At 42.2% G+C, this 12,011-nt stretch overlaps 1 protein-coding gene across 4 annotated transcripts in view; it reads right to left on the minus strand.

Annotated features, from left to right (window-relative positions):
* STYX (serine/threonine/tyrosine interacting protein) overlaps nucleotides 1–10,899 on the minus strand; it is a 40,463-nt gene extending 29,564 nt beyond the window's left edge. For all 4 annotated transcript variants that reach the window (XM_087448525.1, XM_087448524.1, XM_014784252.2 and 1 more), the window contains exon 1: nucleotides 10,698–10,899. In XM_087448525.1, the coding sequence (XP_087304651.1) occupies nucleotides 10,698–10,754 (57 nt within the window). In that variant the 5' untranslated portion in view covers nucleotides 10,755–10,899. The remainder of the gene's footprint in view (nucleotides 1–10,697) is intronic.
* Between the last annotated feature and the right edge of the window lie 1,112 nt (nucleotides 10,900–12,011).

Raw genomic sequence — 12,011 nt, forward strand, 5'->3', positions numbered from 1 at the left:
ATGGATGAAAGAATGTTATGTGATAGGTATTTGCCATCCCTGATCTAAACTTTCAGATAAATATCAAACAACCTTTTCCCTATTTTACTTGGGTGCAAGATTCTGTCTACTTCAATTCCTTTTAAAGATATATTTCGGGCCAGCCCCGTGGCTTAGCGGTTAAGTGCGCGCGCTCCGCTGCTGGCAGCCCGGGGTTCAGATCCCGGGCGCGCACCGACGCACCACTTCTCCGGCCATGCTGAGGCTACGTCCCACATACAGCAACTAGAAGGATGTGCAGCTATGACATACAACTATCTACTGGGGCTTTGTGGGGGGAAATAAATAAATAAATAAAATTATAAAAAAAAAATTTCACCATATTATAAACTATTATGACATCAATAAACAAATTTAAAAAACAAACAAAAAACAACTCATCTCATCCCCACAGAAATGAGTACTTTTGCCTTTCTTCGTTTAGCTCTGAGTAGAAGGTGGTGGTAGTGGTGGGATGGGGTCTTCCTAACCAGAATCTGGCCTTCACTCTAGTTTGGCATTAGAATTCAATTATCTCTGTGAGGCTAAGTGAAAATTTAATGTCAAGTGGTTCCGGGTAGATAGTGTCTGTGGGTTCCTGGGAGAAGCAAATACATTTTCTCTCTGGAGGAACATACCCTAAACCTAGATGAGAAATAACTCACACAGATATGTTCCAATGAGCTCACAATAAAAAAGCAATTAAAAAAAAGAGGAAAGAGCCACCATGAAAAGCAGATACAACTGAATCACATTCACTAAGACTGCATATACTACAACAATGAAAAGTATAACACATTTAATATATTTAAAGAAATAAGAGAGTATCAAAAGTATGACCAAGGATTAAGAAACTGATTTTTAAGAGAGCCAAAAGGAATATGTAGAAATGAAAAAGTACAATTAAAATTAAAAATCAGTGGATAGGCTAAACAGAAGAAAGGACACAGTTAAGGAGAGAATTTGTGAACTAGAAAACAGAACTGAAGACATGACCTAAATTCAGAGTTGGAAAATATGAGCAGTTAACAGACATATTAAGATAGAATTAAAAGGTCTAACATCCATAGAATCTAAGTTCCAGAAGGAGGGGAGAGATAATATTATACAAGATATTAATGAGAATTTTCCAAAACTGGTTAAAGATACAATACTTCGGACATAGGCAGCCCAATAAATCCCAAGCAGCATAAGGGAAAGAAATGCACATGTAAACAGTGAAACAGCAGCACATCTAACACAGAGAGAAGAATGCATTTGCCAGACTAAAAGCAAATACAAAAATGAAAAAGAATAGTCCAGAAAGACCTACACATATGCAGTCAATTAATTTTCCTGAAAGACACCAGGGCAATTCAATGGAGAAATAAAAGTCAACAAGTGGTGCTGGAACAACTGGATAAATGTCTGGAAAATAAAATGAATCTATTGGGCCGGCTCCGTGGCTTAGCGGTTAAGTGCGCGCGCTCTGATGCTGGCGGCCCGGGTTCGGATCCCGGGCAAGCCCCAAGGCGCCACTTCTCCGTCCAACGCGAGGCCGAGTCCCACGTGCAGCAACTAGAAGGATGTGAACCTATGACATACAACTATCTACTGGGGCTTTGGGGGGAAAAAATGAATAAATAAAATCTTAAAAAAAAAAAAATAAAATGAATCTTTATCCTCATCCCATCCCTGCCCACACACAAATGTCTTGTCTGTCTTCACTGCTGTATCTATTTCCAATACTTGATGACATTGCCTGGCACACAGTAGACACTCAATAATTACTTGTTGAATGAATGAAAAAAAAGTATGTATGTGTATAAACAAATGCAAAAATGATAAAACTTCTAGAAGAAAACAGAGGAGAATATCTTTGCAACCTTGGGAAAAGCAAAGATGTCTTAGAGGGCAAAAAAAGTGCTAAGCCTAAAGGAAAATAATTTGATAAATTAGATGTCATGAAAATTTAAAACTTCCACTCAATGAAATATACTGCTAAGAAAATGTAAAAAGCAAGCCACAAGCTGGAAGAAAATATTTCTAATACATATATCCAACAAAAGACTTGTATCCAAAATACATAAATACACATCATGAGTAAAGTGACAACTCAATTTTTAAAACCGGCAAAGAACTGAACAGACATGCCACCATGGAAGATACATAAATGGCCAATAGCACATGAGAAGGTGCTCAACATCATTAGTCATAAGGGAAATTTAAATTAAAAGATACCACTACATGTTTCACTCCTAGAATTTACCAAAGAGAAATGAAAACATACGTCCACAAAAAGACTTGTACGGGAATATTTAAAGCAGCTTTATTCATCATAACCCTAAATCTAATGTCTATCCACAGTATATTCACACAATGAAATAGCAGTCAGCAATAAAAAAGAATCAACCACTCAAACACCACAATATAGATGAATTTCACATATATATGTTCAGTGAAAGAAGCCATAAACAAAAGAGTCCATTTTGCCTGATTCCATTTATATGAAGTTCAAGAACAGATAAAACTAACCTATGGTTAGAGAAATCATCATATTCGTTGCCTATTTGGGTAGGGTAGGGAATGCCTGGAAATGGATATGAGATAACTTGCTCTGTTGATAGAAATGGTCTATATCTTGAAAGGAGAAGTAGTTACACTGGTATATGTATTTATCAAAACTCATTGAACAGTGCACTTTGTATATCTGTGCATTACACTCTATGTAAATTTTATCTCTATTAGAAAAAAGATACCATCCAGACAAAAAAGACAGATTACATACAAAGGAAAGACAATTAGACTGACTCTGACTCCTCAACTGCAAGAATAGGAGCCAGAAGACAGAGCAATAATACATTCAAAGTGGTGAAATAAATAACTGTTAATCTAGAATATATGCTCAGAAAATCATCTTTCAAGAAGAGTGAAATAAAAGACGATTCCATACAAACAAAAACAGAAAGTTTACTACCAGCAGACTCTTATTAAAGAAACTTCTAAAAGATGTTTTTTGAAGAAAAGGTACTATTTGTCTCTATTTTACATTTCTATTTTACAGAAAGTCTAAGTAACTTAACTTCGAGTCCCAGTAGCCTGATTCCAGAGTCTATTCTCTCACTCACTACATTATGAGTAAGAGAACCATATGGCAAATATATAGTTATATTTAAACAAATATTGACCACATAAAATAAGAATCATGATTAATTTATAGGGATTAATAGAATAGAAATAAAGTGTATAATTCCCAAGCCAGTAGAGGGGGAAATGTAATCAAACTGTAAAAACTAAATGTTCACCTGCTTCTTTTATTTATCAATACGTTATAAGCTTTTTACACTGAAATGTTTTTAAAAAACTTAGACCAAAGACTCTGTCATTTTAGTCACTCTGCCCCAACATTGAGCATAACACATCCCATGGAACAGGCACACAATAGACGTGCATTACGGAGATCCATGGCACTAGATTCTATGGATCTTTCTTTTTTTCTTGTCTTTCTTTTTTTAAAAAAAATTCTCTGGTAATCTAACAGACAGCCTTATCTTCCTGAAGCAAATTGTCAGAGCTGTGAGAAAGAAGAAAAGCAATTAAAGAAATGTGTACTGTTGAGTGTACCTAAAATGAAATCTCTACATTGTGGGTGATAAAAGAAGAAAAACAGGGGAACATATACATAAACAGGGGTACATATATTCCAGAGAATACTTGGCAATCTGCCAGAAGGCACTCACAGCCACAAGATAAGCATGTGCTTCTTTCTGGAATATCAATTTTACCAAAAGACTTATTTTTGGAGAAAAAAAATATTTTCATTGGCCACTACTTAAAGGCATTTTTATATTAAAACAAACATGAACATATGGGATAGAATGCAAAATTTACCTGAATTTTTCAATGAAACAAGAGGCTTCAGAGAAATTTTGAACTTCCCATAAGGTTGTATGCAATAGAACATGCATGCCATATTTATATAAGAAAGATATTATGGGAGGAAAAAGTAAGTTGTATAGCAGAGAGAATAAAAAATTATTCCTATTCACAGGACAGATAAGTATGCGGCCTACTTTAGTGAGTATCAGACTTGCTGTAATAAGATTTCAAGGATCTCCTGAAATCTAGAAAACTTTCTCTCACAGAAAATTTTATTTGGAACTATCCTGGTGCTAGCTAGCATCAGATCCCAGGCTCAAGAGTCCACCCTCTTTGTTTACCTAGCCCTGATTTCTACCTACAGAACAAATCTTAAACCTGCCTTGTCTACCAACTCTGCTAATGCCTTTAGCATACTACATCAAGATTTTAAAAGTCACTCATGCTCAGTCTTGCTCTACCAGACATCCATCTGAACATGTCTCTAACAACCAAGTCTTGCCTGTATCACACTCAGTTTTAATATCAGCCTGCCCACGCTGCTCCTAAAATCCATCACTTCAGAGATGGTAGTAATAGGGCAGACTCCCAATAAAACTGCCAAAGATCTATTGTGAGTCACTACTGTAGTTAATTAGTAGTATCAATTTCCAAAACTTTGATACTTAGCCAAGCAGTCCAACTATATTTTTCAAACCAAAGCAAGCCAACTAAGCCAAAATACCCCTAACTGTGAAACACACCATGCTTCTGATAGAAATTAATTCACAAGTGAAAACCCTTCAATCATCAAGATGAGCTAGAAGGTATCACACATTAAAACATCTTTCAGGTTCTCTGCTTCTTTTCATACAAATGCAAAGTTACATGATCTATAAAATTGCACCTAAGAGATAGGAAAAATGTTATAAAAATGTTCAAAGACCAATAAATAAATAAATGCACTAAAGGATATAGGCTGTAACCAGTAGATAAATGAAAATTCTTATCATCAGATGGATCAGGTGGGTTGAAACACAGAACGTTTAGAAATACCAAAATAGATTACAAATTTTACATAGGTGGGGGGAGCAGGAAAAAAAAAATCAGAATACTGTTCCTGAGCTGGGGCATTTCACAAAACAGAAAAATTAGTATTACAGTTTCTCTCCTCTAAAAAAGGTAGTCCTCCAGAGTAAGCCCTTTCCTTTAGTTCTCATCCCTAGCTCAAGTTTTGCTTAAAACAAAGGACCAAAGGAGATTTCACTCTAAAAATGAGTGGGTTGGGGGGATATGGCGAGGCAGAGGGTCATTCAAGTAAGATGACTCTAAATCATTCTTTTTTTTTTTTTTCAAGATTTATTTATTTATTTTTCCCCCAAAGCCCCAGTAGATAGTTGTATGTCATAGCTGCACATCCTTCTAGTTGCTGTATGTGGGACCGGCCTCAGCATGGCCGGAGAAGCGGTGCGTCGGTGCGAACCTGGGCCACCAGCAGCGGAGCGCGCGCACTTAACCGCTAAACCACGGGGCCGGCCCCTAAATCAGTTATTCTTTTTTTGTTTGTTTTTGCGAGGAAGATCAGCCCTGAGTTAACATCCAAGCCAATCCTCCTCTTTTTGCTGAGGAAGACTGGCCCTGAGCTAATATCCATGCCGATAATCCTCCACTTTATGTGGGACCATGCCACAGCACCGCCTGACAAGCGGTGCGTCAGTGCGTCACGGGGATCCAAACCCAGGCTGCCAGCAGCGGAGGGCGAGCACTTAACCGCTATGCCATGGGGCCAGCCCCTAAATCAGTTATTCTTAAACTTGGCTGCTATTAGAACTATCTGGGGGGCCAGCCCCGTGGCTTAGCGGTTAAGTGCACACACTCCGCTACTGGCGGCCCGGGGTTCGGATCCCGGGCGCGCACCCACACACCGCTTGTCCGGCCATGCTGAGGCCGCGTCCCACATACAGCAACTAGCAGGATGTGCAGCTATGACATACAACTATCTACTGGGGCTTTGGGCAGAAAAAGGGGGCAAAAAGGAGGAGGACTGGCAATAGATATTAGCTCAGGGCTGGTCTTCCTCAGCAAAAAGAGGACTGGCATGGATGTTAGCTCAGGGCTGATCTTCTTCACAAAAAAAAAAAGAACTATCTGGCTCCATCTCAGACCAATTAAATCAAAATAGGTGATGGTGGGTCCCCAGGCATGGTTATTTTTTAAAAGCTCCTTGGGTGATTCTACTCTACGCCAGGTTAAAAAAGCACCATTCTAAATTTAAAGGAGCTAAGAGAGGGATCCCCACTCTGAGATATTAAGCAATTCCTATTTTTGATTCTGTACTGTGGGAATCCAAAGAGTAAGGAAAATGGAAAGAGTAACATTTAAGTTGCCAAACTACAAAGGAAATAAATTATATTTCACTTTCTATCTAAAAAGAAGATAAAACATTAATTTTTGAATTATAAAAATAGCCCTAACTATGCAACTAATTTATTTAAAAATTGGTACTGTAGGGGCTGGCCTGGTGGCAGCGGTTAAGTGCGTGCGCTCCACTTCAGAGGCCCAGGGTTCGCAGGTTCGGACCCCAGGCACGCACTGCTTATCAAGCCATGCTGTGGCGGCGTCCCATATACAGTGGAAGAACATGGGCACGGATGTTAGCCCAGGGCCAGTCTTCCTCAGCAAAAAGAGGATTGGCGAGAGATATTAGCTCAGGGCTGATCTTCCTCTCAAAAAAAAAAAAAAAGAATTGTACTGTAAGCTGCTCTTTTTTTTCTTCCTGACATCTAGACTGTAATCTTGCTACAGGTAAGACGCTACTATCAAAACCAATCAAGATTCTTTCATTAATTCAACATTCATTAAGCTTATGGTATATACCAGACACTGTTAAGTAAAACAAAGTGGCAAATAAAACAGAACTTATTGGTAACTAAGCTTCCTTATGAAACTTTCAGTCTGCCATGGAAAATAGCCATGGACCAAGACTGTAAGTATGATAACTGTTACAAAGGTAGGTAAAAAAGTACCAAGCGCTACAGAGGCTTATAAACCTGGGGGATTGAACTACTCTGAGGGGTGGGTAGAGGGGCACGAGGAGTTGGCAAAATCAGGGAAAGCTTCTCCCAAGAAATGATGCCTCAAGTGAGATCTAACCCAAGAGCAAGTAGTTAATTAGGTGAGAGCAAGGGGAATGCTGGCACCCATGGCACGGGAGAATAGCAAATGCAATACCCCTGAGGTAGGGGAAAAAATTAAAGCATTTCAGGAACTGAGAGATGATGAATATGGTTAGGGCATACAGAGAAGGGAGCAAGGGGAAGAGCAGCTCATAATGAGATTAGAGGGGTAGGCAGATGCAAGCTCACACACACAGGACCTTGCAGATGCTGTTAAGGATTTGAACTTCATCCTCAAAGCAATGGGAAATCACAGCAAAGTTTTAAACAGAGTGACAAACTTTTTGCAAACTGATCTAAACACAGCTAAATTTTTGCTGGCAATATCCTATAAAGAATGGCCTGACCAGTATTTCAAGAAACTTGGAAGGAGTATTCTTATAAAGGTGATAGGATCATCAAGCTATCATAAAAGCATTCATTAAAATCTCACTACTTCAATTCCATTTTTATTAAAGCAAGATTTGGATCGTAATTTAGCTTTCCACGTAGTGCTTCCTATGTGTAAGAGACTGCTGGCTGGTCACGTAACCATTACTATGTAAGACGATTTGACACTACACATATCTCACTAGAAATTAGAAAATTAACATTCTGTTTTATTAGTCAGTTTATCCCAACTATATGTCCTATTTAATGGTTATTTATAGTCTTGTCTGCTCCGAAAGCACCCTCCATCTGTTGTGGAAATGTTCCTATGATTTTTGTGGGAGGACTACCAATGATAAACTTCACTCCCCTAGCCAAGTGGGTATAAGACTGGGCCCCTCATTGTATTCACCCCTTCCTGGCTATAGTGACTGATCCAAAGGATGAGCACATGACTTAAGTCGGGCCAATCCTCTAGATTTTAAACACTGAAGCTTGGAAAGAGGCACTTTTATTCCTCAATGTGCAAGGTCTGTAAGGGTCTGACCTCAGAGCAGCTGATGGCCAAACTCCATACCTCTGGAGAAGCCCCAGGAAAAGAAGAGACCCTGAGAGAAAGTAGAGAGAAGCACTGATGAGAGGCAGAGGCAGTTCTGATGCATTATAGTACCGGCTAGTCAAGTCCCTGAGACCAGTGCACCCCTACCTTTCTGGATTTAGTTATCTTTCTTTTTGCTTAGGCTAGTCTGAGTTGGTTTTTGTTACTTGCAACCAAGAGAACATCCAATGCTATGAAATAAGACATGAATTGGCTTTCAGTGGATAATATCTACATCATTATCTACTAGGCTTTAAGCATTACTTCTGTCTCACACAGGAAAGAAGAAAGCTATATTCCCAGTAGGATTTTATAATTTTTATAGGGATAAGACACGTTATATACACAATACAAAATTAAATGCAAAGTGTGCAAACATTTTAAACTAGAGCAGGGAAGAAATGAGGTGTATTAAAAAGAACAATGATTTGGAATCAGAAGACCAAGGTCCTCATTGCGCTACTGTTATTACCTTGGCATACCACTTATTCTCACTAAGCTACCATTTCTTCACCTGAAAAGTGGGAATGCTCTACATTATTTCTAAGGTTGCTTCCAGTACTGAAACTACCGAATCATTTTGAGGATATAAAGGCATATCCCCACTCACATTATTCCATACTAAACAAAGAGAAAGTGTAAATTCATTTTTTAACTAACTTAAATTTGACTTTTCTTTCCTATTTAAGAGCCTACTCTTAAAACAAGAAATTCTCAAGTATTACTATCTCAAGAAAAAGATCCCTCCAAATAAATAATGTGAACCCTGAATGAAGATATTCAATAGAACGAATATTTGGTTTAAATTGAGTGGTCCCTTAAAAACAGAGCTTTAACTTTCCAATTACTTTTAAAACATTTAAAACTGTTACCGCACCAGGTCCGTTTTTGCCCGCCGCCCAGAAAGCCAATCACTGAGACGACGAGATTGCAGCGAGAGGGTTTAATCACAAGGCAGCCAAGTGAGGAAAAGGGGAGAACAAGTCTCAAATCCGCCTCCCCGAAAATAGGGACTCAGGGGTATTTATGGGGAAGGGGGCAAGGTGGTCTGAAATGATTGGAGGTGAGGAGAGATGAGGGAATTGTGATCTGCGCAAGCGTAGTCAGCCTTCATGCCTCTTCCTAGGACGCATGTTCACAGAATGGCTGCATTAGCCTGCCCTGAGGGTGGAGTTCCAACCTCTTGCCCTCAAAAGGCCCCAGTTGATGGGCTGGCGGTCTCAATCCAGTCTGAAGTGGACAAGGGATTCAGTTCCTGAAAAAAATAGCTCAAACATCCATTACCATGGTGACCCAGGCTCCAGGGAGAGGTCATCTATAGGAACCTAGTGGGAGTCAGAGAGCATATTGCCCAAACAGCACAGTTAACAATGAGTAAGTTTATCATGCAGACTTAAGTCCTCGCCTTCCGTTCTGATAAGTTTCTAGGTAAGGCCATCCCCCCATTCTTCCTGGTACAGGGAAGAAGATACCTTTACAAATGAAGATTTTCTTTATAAATGTAAATGTATTTTATAAAGGGTAACCAGAACTAAAAATGGGCTTAGCATGGACCCACCCAGGTACCCGGAGATGTCTACGGCGATGACCTATTCTGGGGGCAGACCTCCCATCCCAAACTCCTTTGGTTAGTTAGTGTGGGTAGGGGCCAAAATGTCATTCAGGCAGACATATTCTGAGCTGGCAAACTCCAATCCCCCATAGTTACTAGCTGCTTAACCATCAATGGCTATTTGCCGGTTTCAAAACTACAAATTTCAGATTTCTTTCTTTCAATCCTACTAAAGCATAACTCAGTATCCTTGTGATGTTACTAACTTAGTCTTGAAAACTTCTAAATTAATAGTCTGCAATACCATAAAGTATTTTAAACTATTAATAGAAAAAATCCTCAATACAAAAGTCAGGCAGGGCCGGCCCTGTGGCTTGGTGGTTAAGTGCGCGCACTGCAATGCTGGTGGCCCGGGTTCGGATCCCGGGTGCGCATTGAGGCACCACTTCTCCATCCATCCTGAGGCCGAGTCCCACATACAGCAACTAGAAGGATGTGCAGCTATGACATACAACTATCTACTGGGGCTTTGGGGGGAAAAAATAAAATAAATAAATCAAAAAAAAAAAAAAAAAAAAGTCAGGCAGGGAAGAAGTAAGGTAGAGCGAAAAGAACCCAGAAAGAGAAGTCAGGACAACAAATTATAAAGAATTTTATTCTCAATATTAATTTCCCTCCAAAGGGCAAGTTTTCTTTTTGAAGTTTTCAGATTCAAACGAACTAGCTTTGTGATATTTTATTCAGCTGGTCACAGCTTTGCCTCAAAAACAAAACAAAACAAAACAAAAACCAACTACTCTGGGAAACTTGCTGAAGTTGCCCAGGTTCCAGGCCCCGATCTATCCCGCAGGCGGGGCCCCGCGTCCCAAGGCGAGCCGGCGACACCAGAGGCACCCCAGGTCAAGACCGGAAACAGCGCCGCCACCCTCGCGCTGCTCTGGCGACAAAAGGGGAGCCCTCCTCCGAGGCAGCCCGCCGCGGCTCCTCTCGTCAGGCGAGCGCCAGCCGGCCCCGCGGGCTCGGGCGGAGGGCATCGGGGTCGGCGCGCAGCGCCCCGCGCGAGAGCCTCGACGGCGGGGCCCGGGCTGGCCCCTCGGCCGCCGAGCCACGAGCCGAGGCCTGGCGTGGCGGCCCCGCGCACACTCACCTCGGCGTCTTCTCTGCACGGCGGCAGCGCGGGGAACTCCAGCTTCACGTCCTCCATGGCCCCGCCCGCGGGCTGGTGGGCGGCAGGTGGGAGTGACCCGGCCCGACCCTCGGGCTGGCGGCGGCGGTGAGAGGGAGGAGGGCCGGTGGGCCCGAGGGCTGACGGCGGGCAGCAGCCTTACAACGAACACAGGCGGACTAACGGGTCCCGGCGACTCCGGCGGCGGCGACAGCCGGGAACAGGAGGGCTGGGCGGCTCGCACCCAGCCGCCATGCTGCCGCCGTCTCCCTCCCGGGTCTCCGCGCCCCTCGGGCCTCCTCGGCTCCGGAACAGGCACGAGCCCTACAACCGTCTCCCTCGCCCTCCGCCTCCCGCGCCGGCCCAGCCAATCGCCGCCCACGCTCGCCTTCGGCCCGCCCACGCGGCAGCCAGGTGTCAGCGCGCCACCGCCCCGCCCCTTCGTGGGAGCGCCGACGCGAGGGGCGGGGCTTGCGCGGGGCCGCGGTAGGAGCGCCCGCGGCGAGGAGGGGGCGGGGCTGCGGTGGGCGGATAGCGACTGAGGGTCTGAGAGCTCTCAGGCTGGCGACCGCCCAGACCAGCTCCGCTGTTTCCACAGAGGACACGAAGTCTTCATCCTGGCCACCACAACCTAGCATCCGAAAGGAAAACCATAGTTTCTCCCCCTCGCAGAATCCTGAGCAATCTGGCTGAGGTTACAACCAAGAGTAATAAATGAAGAGTTCATCTTTTTTTTTCCCCAAAGCCCCAGTAGATAGTTGTATGTCATAGCTGCACATCCTTCTAGTTGCTGCATGTGGGACACGGCCTCAGCATGGCCGGACAAGCGGTGTGTCAGTGCACGCCTGGGATCCGACCCCAGGCCGCCAGCAGCAGAGCGCAGGCACTTAACCACCAAGCCACGGGGCCGGCCCTCAAGAGTTCATCTTAAAATTATGTTATTCTACACAGAAAATGAAACACCCATAAATTTAAATAAATTGAAATGATGAACTTTTAAGAGAACTTGGGAATATGACAACTAGAAAATCTCAAGAAAGAATGACCAATGGAAAAAGTCCTAAGAAACAAGGACAGAATTGATAGCTCACTCAGTAAATTGTACATATGCTGAAGAAAGGTCTCTCCCTTTAATTCTAAGTTTATTAGTATTTCAACATAATATTAATAAACTACATGGCTTTCAATATCTTCTTAAAAGGAGTTTGAGTCAGTTAATTCCATAGTATTGTTAATAAAAGTTAGGGAAATGATACTTTGGTTCCAGGGGCATACCATTATCCTCTTTGTTTTTAA

The sequence above is a fragment of the Ceratotherium simum genome, chromosome 24, assembly GCF_057802395.1.
Source record: "Ceratotherium simum simum isolate JZ-2026a chromosome 24, ASM5780239v1, whole genome shotgun sequence".
Taxonomy (NCBI): domain Eukaryota; kingdom Metazoa; phylum Chordata; class Mammalia; order Perissodactyla; family Rhinocerotidae; genus Ceratotherium; species Ceratotherium simum.